Below are 19,047 nucleotides of genomic sequence, written 5' to 3'. Positions count from 1 at the left end.
TTCTCCCCTGGGTTAATGCCAAAAACTTTGTAAAAGTTCAGACTTCTAAGCATGTGCTGAAATTGACTTTACCACAGCTTCTTAAAATTGATCATTGTTCAGCGTACTCATCGAGAAATCCGCGGCAATTGTGCCAACCGCTCAATCCTAGACACTCGTGGTAAAACATGTCTTAAGGATTATAGTGTTTACTTTCGTTATGTGTTTGAAAAAAAAAGTCAGAGTCGGCAATTGCAGAAGCTTTGTTTAGTAACTCCTGTGGCATCACAGTTCCACTCTGTGTCTGCCTCCATTTCCTAAGTTTGCTCCTTCCAAGAGTTTGTGGATTTCTATCTGCGGCATAATTGATCAAATCCTATATTGCTGAGATGATGAAACACTATTATGTTTGCAGTTAAGACCACGTTTCTATCAGAAGTTAGTGTCTGAGTAAGATTTTCATCAAGAAGCATAGTTTGCCAGCCGCTGGTACCATAATATGGAAGAAAGGCCATGTGAGTATTATTAGGTTTCGAGAGAACTTCCGGCTCAGCTAATCTATCTTCCCAACTAGATTTCAAACCCTTTGACAGCATAGGTACTATTTTTTTTTGCCTTGTAAACACATTTTAAAAATTATTTTTTTAGAGATTTTACTTATTTATTTGTCAGAGAGACAGAGAGTGAGAGGGAAAGAGGCAAGCAGAGGGAGATGCAGGCTTCCCGCTGAGCAAGGAGCCTGATGTGGGACTCAATCCCAGGACCCTGGGATCATGACCTGAGCCGAAGGCAGATGCTTAACCGACTGAGCCACCCAGGCATCCCCATTTTAAAAAAATTATTGAAGGAAAATTAACATACAATGTTTTATTTGTTTCTGGTGTACAACATACTGATTCGACAACCAGTGTGGAAAAAATTATAGAGGCTCCTCAAAAATTTAAAAATAGAATTACCCTATGATCCAGTAATTCCACTACTGGGTATCTACCCAAAGAAAATAACACTAACTCAAAAAGATACATGCACCCCTAAGTTTATTGCAGCATTATTTACAATAGCCAAGATATGGAAGCAACCCAAGTGTAGATGAATGGATAAAGAAGATGTGGGATACACACATGCACGCGTGCACGCCACACACACACAGCGGAATATTACTCATCCATCAAAAAGAATGAGATCTTGCCATTTGCAACAACATGGATGGAGCTAGAGGGTATTATGCTAAGTGAGATAAGTCAGACAGAGAAAGACAAATACCATGTGATTTCACTTGTATGTGGACTCTAAAAAGCAAAGCAAGAGTGGGTACTATTTTATACTTTGCGCCTTTATCACAGTGATAGATCCACAAAATGCATAATAAAGCCTGCCAGATGTACCATTTTATACAGTCTACTTGGTCATGACTTGACTTTACTGTGGACAACACCTGATTCTTTAAAAGGTAATCGAAGCTGCTTCAGCGGTCTTGTGGAAGGGTAACTTGAGAAGATGTTAGGCAAGAATGTGTGGAAGCCTTTTATTTTCCAATTTCTCAAAGTGGGTGACCTGTACCTTACAATTATGTAGCTGGAAAAGCTAGAATCCTCTAGTGGTTACAGCCCTTGGGTCTGAAGTCAGACTACTTAGGTTTGAATCCCAGCTCCATACCCTGACCAGTCATGTCAGCTTGGGTACGTTACCAAATCTCCCACTGCCTCAAATTCCTTATCTGAAAATGGGACTAATAGTGGAACCTACCTTGTGGGGCTGTCGTGGGCATTTAGTGAAATCGTGTATGTGAAACCCTTAGAACCGAGCCTGGCTTATAGGAAAGTGCTCAACAAATACTAATTGCTCTTTTTGTTATTACTGAGAATACTATGACCATTCTCATCTGGCTCTCTTGTGTAGGGCCTGGTTCCCTGGCTGCTTTTTACGCTTACCAGTTACCTCTTGGACTTTGAGCCACATTTAGAGCAGGAAAATTCAGATCGTTTAATTTTCATACGTTGTCTAACAACACTCTTTAGAGAGTGACTTTGGGGCAAATGGAATCTATTGAGTGAAACGAGTTATTTTGGGTAGATCTATGGATTTCATGAATATGGGGTGCTCAGATATATTGAAAAGATCCATTTAATGATAGTGCCTGTGAAATCACCCACCTTAAAGATATTTTAGAAATGAGATGGCAACTTGCTTAATAGCAATATATAAAGGATACTCTCCTTGTGGCATAAGTATATACTGTTTCTTTGGAAACAGACTTTCTTGCAAGTTAAAACCTGTTAATAATTTGGATGCGAGTTTTAAAAAATATGTAAAGCCACTTGAAACCCACACTTTGGATAACTTGTCTTATTTTAGTGGCTCCTTAGTCTTTCAGGGGTCTTAATCTTGGATTTATCACATTTTTTTTTCATCTAGTAAGTGGTACATCACCCGACCATGCAGACGGCGTAGCTGATAGTGAACGCTCATCCAATTTCATATTTTGAGTAGGTAGATTTAATGTCAATCTCCGAGGGAGCTAATTCAAGCAAGTACAGTAATTCAGGATCAAATGCATAATACACAAACTTCCATCTTACTTTGCAATGTGAATTTAAATCAACAACCTTCTAGCTTAGCCACATTTATGTCTTAGTGGCTGCAGACTTATATGAGTAGAATTATTTAAATTATTTATGCTAGTCTAATAATGTCACTTGAATAGCCCCCTTTGCGGATTTGCTTCTAAGTATATACCCAGATACTTTCTGAAGTGTCTAGATAAGTCATATATGTAAAATGCAAATCACCTAGGTATTTGAGAGTGATATTATAAATTTACTGTAGAGAAATGGTCACTCGCCTCTCACTCACATGTGGAAAGTAGCAAAAGGTGCCTCATTTAGATGTTTGTTTTGGGAAATTCAGTACATTTCTCATCAAAGATGCTGGGATTGTTAGAATATTTAAAATATTTCCTACTCCATTCTAGAATATTGTGGATCAGGAGTCTTAATTTGTGTCTATACCAAGAAAATTTTATTTCTAAGACTTGGCTGAAAAGCACACAAGTTCTGCTTAAAAAGTAATGTTGATTTTCTGAGTTCTTTCAGTTAACACATGATTTTGAACACCTACTCTGAGCTCAGAAATGTAGATTAATATAACAATGTTAACAGGGGCGCCTGGGTGGCTCAGTCGTTAGGTGTCTGCCTTCGGCTTGGGTCATGTCCCAGGGTCCTGGGATCGAGCCCCGCGTTGGGCTCCCTGCTCCGCGGGAGGCCTGCTTCTCCCTCTCCCACTCCCCCTGCTTGTGTTCCCTCTCTCGCTGTGTCTCTCTCTCAAATAAATAAATAAAATCTTTAAAAAAATATATATATAACAATGTTAACAAAAATAGTAATATAACAAGAGGGGAAATATAAATACTTATTAAAATTGAATATATATTCAACCTTCCTGATAAAGAAAAATACTAGTTCTGTTTTCTACTACCAAATTGGCAATCTTATCTTATTTTTTATTAAATTTTAAATTATAATTCCAGTATAGTTAACGTATAGTATTATATTAGTTTCAGGAGTGTAATAAGTGATTCACCAATTCTGTACATTACTCGGTGCTCTTCATAAGTGTACTCTTTAATCCCCTTCACCCATTTCACCCATCCCCCCACACACCTCCCTTCTGGTGACCATCAGTTTCTTCTCTACAGTAAGAATCTGTTTCTTGGTTTGACTCTCTCTCTCTTTTTTTCCCTTTGCTCATTTGTTTTGTTTCTTAAATTTCACATATGAGTGAAATCACATTGTATTTGTCTTTCTCTGACTGACTTGTTTTGCTTAGCATTATACTCTGTAGCTCTATCCATGTTGTTGCAAATGGCAAAATTTCATTCTTTGTTATGGCTGAATAATATCCCATTGTGTGTGTGTGTGTGTGTGTGTATCACAAACTCTTGGACCTACACCCAGATAAAAATCTGTACAGTGAAGGAAACAATCAGCAAAACTAAAGAAAACCTACTGAATGGGGGAAGACATTTGCAAATGACATATCTGATAAAGGCTTAGTATATATAAAGACTGGTATAACTCAACACCCAAAAAACAATCTAATTAAAAAGTGGGCAGAAGACATGAACAGACATTTCTCCAGAGAAGACATCCAGATGGCCAACAGACACACGAAACGATGCTCAACATTATTCATCAACAGAGAAATGCAAACCAAAACTACAGTGGCACCTCATACCTGTCAGAATGGCAGAAAACAAGAACATAAGAAACAAGTGTTGGCAAGGATATGGAGAGAAAGGAACCCTCACATGTTGTTGGTGGGAATGCAAACTGGTGCAGCCACTGTGGAAAACAATATGGAGGTTCCTCAAAGAGATAAAAATAGAACTACCCTACGGTCCAGTAATCACACTACTGGGTATTTACCCAAAGCATACAAAAACACTAAATCGAAAGGATACATGCACCCATATGTTAATTTCAGAATTATTTACAATAGCCAAATTATGGAAGCATCCCAAGTGTCCAAATTGGCAGGGTTTTACACAATTAAATTATCCAGTGTTGGGCATTCTCACCTACTGCAGATGGAAAGGTAAATTAGTATAGCTTTTCAGGAAGGCTGTTTGACAGTACAGTTCAAGAATTTGAATGCATTCAATACCTTTGACTAATCAATCTACTTAAAAGAACTTATATAAAGAAAATGGCCAATGTTGCATATAAAACTTTATACACTAGGATATTTATTTTTAAAAATTTGTTTTAAAAAAAGGAAATGAAAAAAACCTGATACCCCCCAAATAGGGGATTCGTTAATAAATTATGGTTCCACTGTGTTGGTGTAGAATCACACCACTAAGCATGAAGTATAAGGGCATATTTAATGGCACAAAAATATTCATGATATGTTAATTTTAGAATGTAGTTTAAAAATATATGTACTATATGCTGTTACATGTTTGTGATAAAACCTTTATACAATGCATAGAAAATGTGTAGAAAAAAACTGGAAAGAGCTTCTGGGTTTCTGGTCTGACATGTAAAGAGCTTAGAAGTTGTCACTCCCATTGTCACACAGAAAAAGCTGAAGGAACAACTCTTAAATCAATTAGAAAATTGAGGTCACAGGGCAAACTGCCCTATGTTCTTTTTTTTTTAAAGATTTTATTTATTTATTTGACAGAGAGAGAGACACAGCGAGAGAGGGAACACACGCAGGGGGAGCGGGAGAGGGAGAAGCAGGCTTCCCGCAGAGCAGGGAGCCCGATGCGGGGCTCGATCCCAGGACCACGGGATCATGACCTGAGCCAAAGGCAGATGCTTAACGACTGAGCCACCCAGGCTCCCCTGCCCTATGTTCTTTACTCTGAAATCTGGAAAGCCTGGTGAATACAATCACCACTTCTGGGTCCTGGTAGGAGCAAGGATATTGCTGGAGAAGGAGTATGTATTGGCTTGAGAGAAAAATCTTTTTTGTTTTGCGAGTTTTACCTCCAGGAGCCTCATGAGGTTCTCAGGATGAAGACTGGGGAAAAAATTCCTTCCTGCTCCCGGCACAGGAGGGGAAAAAGTAACCATTCTGAAATAAGCCCAAAGCTCTTTGTTCTCCTTAATTAAGGCCGCCCTCAAGGGAAATGATTTTACCAGAACTTACCTGATTTGCATTTTATTGGAGTCTAACCAACTGAGGAGAAAGGAAATACCCATCTCCACTAGCCTTCCTGTCTATACTGGTGGAGGAGGGCAAACATAATTAGCATGTTTGAAGGTCACAGCTCAGAGGTGAAGACTCACTAAAAGACTGAGAACTAATCATATGATTATAGAATGCTTCTCCCTCCAACCCCTGCCACAATTTACCACCACATCGATAGGGCCCTTGTGTAATAAGAGGAGATTACAGCTGAAAAAACTGCACACCTCAGATACTATTTAAGAAAGAGTATCTAGGGAAGCCCAAAAAAACAGGAAGGAAATAAACAAGGACATTAGAGCAAATTTTAGTTCTGACATCATAGCTACAACAATGAGTACAAGTAGCCTAAATTCCTAGGTAAGGTAGCATAAAACCTTGTGCTAAAGGCATATTTACCTTAGTTTCTTTTATCCAATGGACTTTTATCCAATGCATCATGTCCAATTTTCAACAAAAAAGTAAAAGGCAGGCTGAAAGGCAAAAAAACACAGTCTGAAGACACAAATCAAGCATCAGAACCAGATTCAGTTTATAGAAAATATTTTGGAATTATCAGACTAGGAATTTGTAATAACAATGAGTAGTATGCTTAGGACTCTAATAGGGAAAGGGGATAATATGCAAATTATGTGGGGAATGTAAACAGGGAGATGGAAACTCTTAAGAAAGAATCAAATGGAAATGTGAGAAGTCAGAAACAATGTAACAGAGGGGTGCCTGAGTGGCTCAGTTGGTTGAGTGTCCAACTCTTGTTCTCAGGGTTGTGAGATCAAGCACCATGTTGGGCTCCACACTCAATGGGGAGTCTTCTTGTGATTCTTTCTCTCCCTCTGTCCCTCCCCCCTCTCAAGTAAATAAATAAATCTTTAAAAGAAATGTGGGGATGCCTGTGTGGCTCAGTCAGTTCATGATCTTGGGGTCCTGGGATCGAGCCCCATGTTGGGCCCCCTGCTCAGCAGGAGTCTGCTTCTCCCTCTCCCTTTGCCCCTCCGCCTGCTCATACACTCCCTCTCTCTCTTTCTCTTTCTCAAAGCAATAAATAAAAATCTTAAAAAAATAAAAAATAAAAAAATGTGGTCTATACACACCAATTAAAAGAGACTAGTGTAGTGTAGTAGGTAAAAAAAAAAAAAAAAAGACCCAACTATATGTTGTCTACAAGAAACCCACTTTAAATATAAAGGTCCATATAGATTAAAAGTAAAGGGATGGAGAAAGATGTAGGATGCTGACACTAATCAAAAGTAACTGGGAGTAGCTATATTAATTTCAGACAAAGAAGACTTTCAGCGCAAGGAAAATTATGTGTATGCACCTAACAGGGCATCAAAGTATGTGAGGCAAAAACTATTAGAGCTGTAAGGAGAAACAGACAAATCCACTATTATAGTTGGAGACTTTTATACCTCTCTATAATAATTAACAGATCCAGAAGACAGAAAATCAGTAAGAATATAATTAAACACACAAGAATATAATTGAACAACACCATCAATCAACCAGATCTCATTGACTTCTATAGAATATTTCATCCAACAACAGCAGAATACACATTCTTCTCAAGCTCACGTGAATCATCCACCAAGATAGACCACATTCATAGGTCATAAAACACACCTTACGAAATTAAAAATAATAGACACTATACAGCGTATCCTCTCAGACCACATTCAGAATGAAACTAGAACTCAATAACAGAAAGATAGCTGTAAAATCCCCAAATATTTAGAGATTAAATAATACAGTTTAAAATAGCACATGGTTGGGGTGCCTGGTTGGCTCAGTCAGTTGAGCTTCTGACTCTTGGGTTCCGTTCAGGTCACAATTTCCTGGTCATGGGATTGAGCCCCGTGTCAGGCTCTGCGCTCAGTGCAGTCTGCTTCAGATTCTCTCTCCCTTTCCCTCCCCCTCTGCTCATCTCTGCGTGCATACTCTCTCTCTCTCTCGCAAATAAATAAATAAAATCTTTTAAAAATAGCATATGAGTCAAGGAAATCTCAAGAGAAATTTTAAAATATTTTGAATTATATGAAAATAAAGATAGAACTTATCAAAATTCACAGGATGCAGCAAAAGCAGTGCTTAGGGGAAATTTATAGCATAGAATTAAGATATTAGAAGAAGAAAGATCTACTGTCAACAATCTGAGTTTCACCTTAAGAAACTAGAAAACTAGGGGTGCCTGGGTGGCTCAGTAGGTTAGGCGTCTGCCTTTGGTTCAGGTCATGATCCCAGGGTCCTGGGATGGAGCCCTGCATCGGGCTCCCTGCTCAGCAGAAAGCCTGCTTCTCCCTCTCCCTCACTGCTCCCCCAGCTTGTGCTCTCTCTCTGTCAAATAAATAAACAAAACATCTTAAAAAAAAGAAACTAGAAAAATAGGAGCAAATCAAATCCAAAGTAAGCAAAAGAAAATAAATTTTAAAAAACTAAAGCAGAAATCAATGCAAGTGAAACCAGGGAAACAATAGAGAAAAATCAATGACACCAAAACTGGTTCCTTGAAGAGATCCATAGAATAAACCTCTAGCCAGGTTAATTAAGAAAAAAGGGAGAAGACACAAATTACTAATATCAGAAATGAAAGAAAAGCCATCATCACTACTGACCCATTGATATCAAAAGGATAATAAAGGAATATAATGAACAATTCTGTGTCCACAAATTTGGTAACTTAGAAATGATGGACCAATACCTTGGAAGATAAAATTCAACAAAACTCACACAAGAAGAAATAGACAGTCTGAATAGCTTATATCTATTAAAGAAATTGAATCAACAATTCATAACCTTCCAAAACAGAAAGTACCAGGCCCAGATGATGAACTGGTGAAATTGACCAAACATTTAAGGAAGAAATGATACTGACACTCTTCAGTCTGTTTTAGAAGATAAAAGCAGAAAGAATACTACCTAACTCATTCTATGAGGCCAACATTACCCTGATACCAAAACCAGGAAGAGATGTTACAAGAAAGGAAAACTACAGATCAATATCTCTAATGCAGTAATCCTCAGCAAAATATTAGCAAGTTGAATCCAACAATGTAATGAAAAAGCCACAAATTACGGAATTTATTCCAGACATGCAAGGCTGTTCCAGCATTCAAAAATCAATTAATGTAATCCATCACATCAACAGGCTAAAGAAGAAAAACCACATGATTATAGCAATAGATGCGTAAGAAGCATTTGACAAAATCCAACACTACCCAGCAAACTAGGAATAGAGGGGAATTTCTTCAACTTCATGAAGAACATCCACAAAAAAATATATATAGCTAACACCACACTCAATGGAGAGAAACTAGGTGCTTTCCCCTTAAGATCAGGAACAAGGCAATGATGTCTCCTTTGACCACTCCAATTCAACATTGTACTTGAAATCATAGCTAATGCAGTAAGATGGGAAATGGAAACAAAGAGTGTAAATGTTTGGAAGGAAGAAATAAAACTACCTTTGTTTACAGATGACATGATTATCTGTGTAAAAAGTCCTAACGAATCAATTAAAAAACCGTCCCCAAATTAATAAGCAATTATAGCAAGGTTGAAGGATACAAGGTTAATATATAAAAGTCAATTGCTTTCCTATGTACCAGCAATGAACAACTGGAATTTGTAATTAAAAACACAATACCATTTACATTAGCACCAAAAAAAAGAGAAAATACTTAGGTATAAATCTAGCAAAATGTGTACAAGATCTCTGTAAGGAAAACTACAAAATTCTCAGGAAAGGAATCAAATAAATGGAAAAGATATTCCATGCTCATTGATAGGAAGACCCAATATTATCAAGATACCAGTTCTCCCCAACTTGATCTATAGATTCAATATAATACCAATCAAAATCCCAGCAATTTACTTCGTGGAAATAAACAAAGTGATTCTAAAGTTTCCATGAAAAGGTAAAAGACCCAGAATTTCCAACACAACACTGAAGAAAAATAAAGTTGGAGGACTGACACTACCCATCTTCGAGACTTGCTATAAAGCTATAGTAATCATGACAGTGTGGTGTTGTTGAAAGAAGAGACAAATAGATCAATGGAACACAATAGAGAGCCCAGAAATAGACCCACACAAGCATAGCAAACTGATCTCGACAAAAGAAGCAGTGACATTTCATTGGAAAAAGGATAATCTTTTCAATAAATGGTGCCAGAACAACTAGATATCCACATGCAAAAAAAAAAAAAAAAAGGAAAGAATGTAGACACCGACCTTAAACCTTTCACAAAAATAACTCAAAATGGATCAAAGGTCTGAATATAAAATACATAAGTATAAAACTTCTAAAAGATAACACAGGAGAAAATCTAGGTGACCTTGGGTTTGGTCGTGAGCTTTTAGATACAACACCAAAAGCACGTTCCATGAAAGAAAAAATTGATAAATTGGACTTCATTAAAAGTAAAAACCTGCTCTGCCAAAGACACTGTTGAGCAAATGAAAAGACAAGCCACAGACTGAGGGAAAATATTTGCAAAATGTGTACCTGATAGAGGACTTGTATCCAAAATATACAAAGAGCTCTTAAATCTCACACAAGAAAGAAAAGGAAATGACCAACCTAATTAATAAGTAGGCCAAGAGCTAAACAGACACCTCACCAAAGAAGATATCAGGGTGGCAAATAAGTACATGAAGAGATGCTCCTCATCCTATGTCATTAGGGAATTATAAATTAAATCAACACACCTATTAGAATGGCTGAGACCGGAAATACAGAAGACACCAAATCCTGGTGAGGATGTGGGGCAAGAGGAACTGTCATCCGTTGCTGGTGGGAATGTAAAATTGTATAGTCATGTTGGAAGACAGTTTGGAAGTTTCCTACAAAGCTAAACACTGCCATACTATGTCATCCATAGGCATTATTATCTAAGTGAGTTGAAAACATGTCCACATGAAACCTACACGCAAGCATTTATAGCAGTTTTATTCACCATTTCCAATAATCGGAAGCCACCAAGATGTCCTTCAATAGGTAAATTGATAAATAAGCTGTACATCCATACAACAGAATATTACTCCGTGACAAAATAAATGAACTGTCAAGCAATGAAAAGATGCGGAGGAACCTTAAATGCATAGTTCTAAGTGAAAGAAGCAAGTTTAAAAAGACGTCACACCTTATGATTCCAATGATATGACATCTTGAAAAGACAAAACTATAAAGACAGTAAAAAAAAAAAATCAGTGGTTTTCAGCAGTTAGGGGGACAGAAAAGGGAGGAGATGAACAGGCAGGAAACGGGATATTTAGGGCACTGAAACGTTTCTGTATGATACCGTGAAGGTGGATATATATCATTATACATTTGTCACAACAAAGTGCAATCTCATGTGCTTTAGTTAATGTTAATATCTCACTAGTGGTTCATTAATTGTAACAAATGTACCACACTTACCATAAGATGTTAATAACAAGGGAATTGGGGGTGGGGTCAAGAGAGGGTATATGAGAACTCTGTATTGTCTGCTCAATTTTTTTGTAAACGTCAAACTGCTGTAAGAAATGAAGTCTATTAATTTAAAAAAAGGAAAAAAATGGGAGTGACTTTACTAGAATGTTAAAAGTGATTATCTTCTGGTAGGGGAATTATATGTGATTTTTCTTTCCTCTCTCTGTTTTTTTTAATGTTTTATTAAGGTATAGTTTACATGCAACAAAATTCACCCTTTTTGTAGGGTACAGTTTTGTGAGTTTTGACAGAAGCATTCTGCCACGTAGGCACCACCATAATCAAGATACAAAAATGACTCCATCTCCCAACAGATTTCCTCTGTGCCCCTTTGTAGTTAAACTTCTTCCCGCACCCCAGCCCTTGGTAACTATGGATCTGTTTTCTGTCCCTATATTTTTCCCTTTTCCAGAATGAAAAGAAGTAGAATCATACCATATGTGGACTTTTGAGTCTGGCTTTATTCATTTAGTGTAATGCCTTTGAGATTCGTCTATGTTTGTGTGCTTTCATTTCTTTTTATTGCTAATATTCCACTTTGTGGGTGTTTATAAATTCATCAGCTGAAGGACGTTCGAGGTGTTTTTAGGTTTTGTAGACCATGAAAAGAGCCATTCTAAACATGTAGGTAGAGGGGCGCCTGGGTGGCTCAGTCGTCAGGCGTCTGCCTTCGGCTCAGGTCATGATCTCGGGGTCCTGGGATCGAGCCCCACATCGGGCTCCCTACTCAGCGTGGAGCCTGCTTCTCCCTCTCCCACTCCCCCTGCTTGTGTTCCCTCTCTCGCTGTGTCTCTCTCTGTCAAATAAATAAATAAAATCTTTAAAAAAACAAACAAACATGTAGGTAGAGGTTTTTGTGTGAATATGGTTTTTTTTTTTTCAGTTATGATGATCATTTTATTGATGTAGATTTTAGCAGGGTTTGGGAGCAATTTACATACAGGTTAATGACATTTGATTAATAATATTTCACCAACCACTTTTTTAAACCTGCATCAGCTGACTGAAAGTGCCAGGGTTCTCATGAACTGCATATGTGTTCTCATTTCTCTCAGGAAAATACCTAGGAGTGAGATTGTTGGGTTGTGGGCACCTGGGTGGCTCAGTTGGTTAAGCGACTGCCTTCGGCTCAGGTCATGATCCTGGCGTCCCGGGATCGAGTCCCGCACTGGGCTCCCTGCTTGGCAGGGAGTCTGCTTCTCCCTCTGACCCTCCTCCCTCTCATGCTCTCTGTCTCTCATTCTCTCTGTCTCAAATAAATAAATAAAATCTTAAAAAAAAAAAAAAGATTGTTGGGTTGTATAGTAAGTGTTCTGTGTAACTTTATAAGAAACTGCCGACTTGTTTCCAGCTTGGCTGTACTATTTTGCATTTCCACCAGCAGATACGAGGAAAGTTCCTGTTGCTTCACATCCTCACCAGCACTTAGTATGGTTAGGTTTTTTGAGTTTAGCCATTCTGATAGGTGGGTAGTGATATCTCATCATGGTTTCAATTTGCATTTCCCTGCTGATTAATTATATGTTTGATACCTGTATATCTTCTTTGGTAAAGTGTCTATTCAAATTGTATTCCCGTTTTAAAAATTGGATCATTTCTTTCCTTATCCTTAAGTTTTGAGATTTCTTTATGTATTCTGGATAAAATCTTTTATCAGAAATATGATTTGCAAATAATTTCTCTCATCCCATGGCTTTACTTTTTATTCTCTATACTCTTTTTTAAAAATATTTTATTTATTTGAGAAATAAAGAGAGCAAAAGCAGGGGGAGGGACAGAGGGAAACAGACAAGCAGGTTCCCTTCTGAGCAGGGAGCCTAACGAGGTGCTCAATCCTAGGACCCTGAGATCATGACCTGAGCCGAAGGCAGACACTTTAACCAATTGAGCCACCCAGGTACCCCTTACCACTCTTTCAAAGGCAGAAGTCCTTAATTTTGACGAGGTCCTATTTTATATTTCTTTTATGGATTGTGGTTTTGGTGTCATATCTCAGAAGTCTTTGCCTAACCCAATATCACCAAGATAGCCTTCAATGTTTTCTTCTAGAAGTTTTAAAATATTAAAGTTTACATGGAAGTCTGTGATCCATCTTGAATTAATTTTTGTATGTGGTCTGAGTTACAGATTCATTTTAGCTCATGTTTTGTATATGACTATTCAAATGTTCCAGCAGCATTTATTGAAAAGAGTACTGTTTCTCCTTTGAATGGTCTTTGCACCTTTGTTGAAAGTCAATTGACTACATTTATGTGTGGGTCTATTTTTTGACTTGTCATTCTGTTCTATTGATATATTTGCCTAACCTTTTGCCAAAAACACATTGCCATGAAAACTATAATTTTACCTTAAGTCATGAAATCACTTTGTATATGTCCTCCCAAATCTTTCTTTGTCAGAATGTTTTGGCTATTCTACTCCTTTACCTTTTCATATAAACTTTTGAATGAGAGTACCAATTTCTATAAAATAACCCGCTAATATTTGGTTTTGGGTTTCATTGAATCTATAAGTCACTTTGGGGGGAACTGACACCTTCATAATATTGTGACTTCCAGTCCACAAACAAGGCATACCTCTCCATTTTTTAGGACTCCTCTGGTTTCTTTTATCATAGTTTTGTAGGTTTCTGATTAGAGATCTGGCACACATTTTGTTAGATACCTCAGTGTTTCTATGTTTAGGGGGAGCTACTGCAAAAGGTACTTTTTCAAATTCCAATTTTTTTTTCAGATAAATATTCTTTTTTTTTTAATGTTATGTTAAGCACCATACATCATTAGTATTTGATGTAGTGTTCCATGATTCATTGTTTGCATATAAAACCCAGTGCTCCATGCAGAATGTGCCCTCTTTAATACCCATCACCAGGCTAACCCACCCCCTCACCCCTCTCCCCTCTGGAACCCTCAGTTTGTTTCTCAGAGTCCATAGTCTCTCATGGGGTCGTCTCCCCCCTCCGAATCCCCCCCCCTTCATTTTTCCCTTCCTGCTATCTTCTTCCTTTTTTTTTTTTTTTAACATATAATGTATTATTTGTTTCAGAAGTACAGGTCTGTGATTCAACACTCCTACACAATTCACAGCGCTCACCATAGCACATACCCTCCCCAGTGTCTATCACCCAGCCACCCCATCCCTCCCACCCCCCTCAAATTCCAATCTCTAATTGTTCTTTGTAGAATATATAAACGTGATCAGCTTTTTTATATTGACCTTGTATTCTGTAATCTTGCTTAAATTCTCTTACTATTTTTACTAACTCTAAATCGATTCTTTGGGATTTTTCTTTGTAGACAGTCATAGCATCTATAAATATAACAGTTTTGTGTTTTATTCTCTAATATGTACGCCTTTTCCTTCTTTTTCTTACCTGATTCCACTGGCTAGGATCTTCAAAGTGGTGGAGCACACATCCTTCCATAACTCCCCATCTTAGGGAGAAAGCATTGTCTTTTTCTATTAAGTATAATGTGAACTGTAGGTTTTTTTTGAAGATACCCTTGATTAGGTTGAGGAAGGTCTTTTTCTACTTTGCTGAGAGTTTCTGTCACAAATGGATATAGAATTTTGTCAAATTTTTTTTTGGCATCTATTGCGATGATTACATGATTCTTCTTGTCCAGTTTGTTGATATGGAGAATTATGTTGACTGAAATATGAATGTTGAATTAGCCTTTAATTTTCAGGATAAATCCCACTTGCTCATAAAGTGTCATCCTTTTTATACACTGTTGGGTTTAATTTACTGGAATTTTATTGAGAATGTTTGTATCTATGTTCAGGAGGTATGTTGGTCTATCTTTTTATTTTTATTCTTGTAATACCTTTAATCTTGTTTTCATGTCAGGGTCATGCCTACATCAATGATTTAGTTGGGAAGTAATCCCTCTTCTTCATTTTTTCTGAAATGTTTGGTAGAATGTTTGATAGAATTCACCAGTGAAGCCATCTGGCCCTGGAGTTTTCTTTGTGACAAAATTTTTAACTACAAATTCAAGTTCTTTAAAAGATATAAGAGGGGCGCCTGGATGGCTTAGTCAGTTAAGCCTCTGACTCTTGATTTCAGCTCAGGTCCTGATCTCAGGATCCTGAGATCAAGCCTCGCATTGGGCTATGCACTCAGTGGGGAGTCTGCTTGAGATTCTTTCTCTCCCTCTACCCCTCCCCTTGCTCTCTCTCTCTCAAACAAATAAATAAAAAAAAAAGATATAGGAATATTCAGGTTATCTATCTCTTCTAGATTGAGCTTTGGTAATTTGTGTCATTCAAGGAATTAATCTGTTTCATCGAGGTTGCTAACTTAGGTGGCATGAAGTTATTCATAATATTCCTTTTTTAAGTCCTTTTTTAGAATGCTCTCTGTTGTCCCTAATATTGGGAATTCTCATCTTCTCTCTTTTTATCTTGGCTAGTTTTGTAAGAAGTTTATCAATTTTATTGATTTTATTTAAAAAACAGATTTGGTCTCACTGATTTTTTTCTGTTGATTTTCTGTCTTCGATTTCACTGACTTCTTTATTATTCCCTTCTTCTGTTTGCTTTTGGTTTATTTTCTCTACTTTTTCTAGTGTCTTGTTTTGAGACTTTTCTCCCTTTTTAATGTAGGTATTTTAGTGATATAAATTTCCCTTTAAGTACTTCTTTAGCCGAATCCCACTGATTTTGATATGCTGTGTTTTTATTTTCACTTAGTACAAACTATTTTTTAATTTCCCTTTTGATTTTTTTCTTCAACCCACAGGCTATTTGTAAGTTACCAGTATATTACAAGTGGTTGTCTCCTGCTGGAATTGTGTATAATGTTTTTCATAGTTATATGTTTATGTTTTTATTTTGTTCTTTTTGGAACTTTGTGAATGTTTTCCAGTTTTCTACATTAAGTATGAATTACTTTTCTAAAAAGAAAATAATTAACATAAAATAATGCTCTACATTTTGCAGTACTTTATGATTTACAAAGAATTTCAATTAATCCTCCAAACTCTGCTTGAGAAACAGATAATCTACATTTCGCAGGTGTTGAAAACTGAGATTGACGGTTTATTTTTTTATTTTTATTTTTTATGTTTTAATTTTTTATCATTGTTTTGAGGGGGGAGGGACAGAGGGAGAGGAAGAGAGAGAATCTTAAGCAGACTCCACTCTGAGGGCAGAGCCCGATGTGGGGCTTGATCCCACAACCCTGAGATCATGACCTGAGCTGAAATCAGGAGTCCAGTGCTTAACCGACTGAGCCACCCATGCACCCCTATTTTAAAGTTTTTTTTAGATTGACAATTTCAATGATTAGCTCAATGCCACACAGCTAGAGTTGGTTAGAATTCAAACCCAGATTTTCTGACTTCCAGTTCATCGTTCTGAAGAAGTTGGAAATCAAGATTTGAAAAGTAAATTGGAATTTATCTTGCAGGTTGCTGGAAAAAAATCACCGAGGGTCTTTGAAGCAGTGAGTGACTTGAGACAATGATCTCAGTGTAGTTTTAATCTGAATCTCTGATTACTAGTGAGGTTGAACATCTTTTCATGTTTGTTGCCTGTTTCCCATTTCTTCTTCCCTCAAATTGTTATTCATGTCCTGGATAAATAGATAATTTTTCTGTTGGGATTGGTTGGTATTTTACTTATTAATTTAAATGATGAGAAAAGGTTCCCGATTCTGATACTTTATTGGTTGGAAATATCTTCTCCCTTGGGGCACATGGGTGGCTCAGTCAGTTAAGTGTCTGCCTTCCGCTGAGGTCATGATCCCCGAGTCCTGGGACCGAGTCCCATGTTGGGCTCCCTGCTCAGTGGGAAGTCTGCTTCTCCCTCTGACCCTCCCCCCTCTCATTCTCTCTCTTTCATTCTCTCTCTCAAATAAATAAAATCTTTAAAAATATATATCTTCTCCCAGTTTCTTGCTTATCTGCCTTTTCTTTATTTTAAAATTTTGATCATCAGGGAAATGTGTACTGGAGAGTGGGGGAAACTAATGGGTTTGCCACAAGAAGAGTCTTTAGTTTGCTTTGACCTTGTGTGATTGGGAAGCAGTGGATAGATGAGGATGGGATTTGAAGGCGAATCACATGGTTTGGAGATTCATTTATCAGTCGTTTGCTTATTGATTACATTTATTGGCCACGGTGTGCTAGACCATGTGATAAACAGAGAGTTCCGAATAGATGTTGCCTGATTTTGAGGGACTTTTACTTTGATGGAGAAACAAGATGTGTAAAGGAATGCAAGTAACATAGTATGTGCTCAAGGAACTGTGGCACAAGATCAGCTGTTCATCAAAGGGGAAGGAGGCATTGCTTTTGAGTAAATTGGGAGTCGTTTATAGAAGAACAAGTCTGTAAGTTGAGGAGAGCAAGGACTGTGGGTATTTTTGCTCACCATTTTATTCCCAGCAGTCAGCAGAGTGCCTGACAAATAGTAAGTGCCCAAATATTTGTTTCATGATTGAATGATCTTAGCACGCATGGGCAAAAACCATTTATAGGAACTTAACACAATGTGTTTAGTTCATTACTCCTGCACCACCCCTGGGCAGCTCGGAGAAAGATAGATCCGCATTTCAGACCTTAGCTTGCATTTCCACAGCAAGGGAGCACAGCCTTTTCCAGAAGGACACACGACGTGCTCCCTTACCTTACCGTTGTTAACAGAGCAGTCACCAAGACCTTGGCTTCACTCGGGCAAAGCTGGGTTTGACTCTCCTGTCAGTTACTTACTGGTTATGTGACTTGATTGCCCTCATCTGTGAAACAAGACTCACAGTGGTGTCTACCGTACTGGGGCATTGTAGGACCGAATAAGCATAGCATGTGAAACACTGAGCCCACGGTAGGTTCTGGAAACACTCCCTATGCCTCCGCTCTTGATGTAACACGAAGACAGGTGGGAGGTGTGATTGCCTTTAGATTTGGTGACTGTGTCTGTGGGGTCTAACAGGCATATTCTCCATCTCCTTCCTCACAGGTTCAGAGACATACTGTGTGTTTCAAGACAAGAAGTACAGAGTGGGCGAGAGATGGCATCCGTACCTGGAACCCTATGGGTTGGTTTACTGCGTCAACTGCATCTGCTCAGAGGTACAACGTGACACCCAGTTCGCTCCTCGGCGTGCAGAGGTGCTTCCAGTGCCCAGACGGCTGGGAAGCAGGGGTGGTGAAAGCCTAAGAGAAGATAGGAAGCAGCTTGTCAGGGGAAATAAATGTCTCCGGACTCTTTCCCCTTGTTGCCGTTTGGCTTGATTTTTTGGTGGGATCTCTAAGTCTTTGCTATGGACAGATATTTATGGTCTCCTAGCCAAAGGATACGGGCCATGGTAGGAGAAGGTAGAATAGTCTGATAGTGGGAGTAGGGGAACAGAGCTCAAAGTAATGCGTGGATTACGGACAGAATCGGTTTTGAAGATCATTTTCAAGGCTGGCCTTTAGAGAAGAGATTAGGACAGATCATACAGCGGTTGATCGGGAGAGCATATTTGATGTCTGGGCCAGTAGCGGTTATTAGGATTGAGGCTGCAGAACCTTGGCCTGACCTGGTAACCATTACAGTTCTCTTGGCTTGGCCTTGACTCCTGACCAGACATTCAGAGGGGTGTTTGGACACCTTAAATGCCATCTTTGCAATAGGCAAAGCAGGTACTCTCATCTTCTTTCCGTGGCCTTGACCCAGGACCACAGCTGTGTTCCATCTTTCTGAATAAGCCTCTACTGTCTTATACTAGGCCTGGGCTTTTCAAGCTCTGCTCTGTTGACATTCAGGGACAGATTATTCCTTGTTGGGGGGGCTGTCCTGTATATTGTAGGATGTTTACCAGCATCCCTGGCCTCGACCCACTAGACACCAATAGCACCAATTCCAGTTGTGACAACCGAAAAATGACCCGAGACGTGGTCCAGGTTGCTTGGGGA

General features: G+C 38.3%; 1 protein-coding gene across 11 annotated transcripts in view; it reads left to right on the top strand.

The window, feature by feature from the left end:
- CHRDL1 (chordin like 1) overlaps positions 1–19,047 on the top strand; it is a 121,913-nt gene that overhangs the window by 11,889 nt on the left and 90,977 nt on the right. For all 11 annotated transcript variants that reach the window (XM_045881636.3, XM_045881603.3, XM_054508968.2 and 8 more), the window contains exon 3: positions 18,107–18,219. In XM_045881636.3, the coding sequence (XP_045737592.1) occupies positions 18,107–18,219 (113 nt within the window). The remainder of the gene's footprint in view (positions 1–18,106; positions 18,220–19,047) is intronic.

This window comes from Mirounga angustirostris, unplaced genomic scaffold (assembly GCF_029215605.1).
Source record: "Mirounga angustirostris isolate CCGP_5_RB_7025 unplaced genomic scaffold, mMirAng1.0.hap1 SCAF_11, whole genome shotgun sequence".
NCBI lineage: Eukaryota > Metazoa > Chordata > Mammalia > Carnivora > Phocidae > Mirounga > Mirounga angustirostris.
Note: the sequence above shows the minus strand (reverse complement) of the source record. Positions and strands in the feature narration are given on the sequence as shown.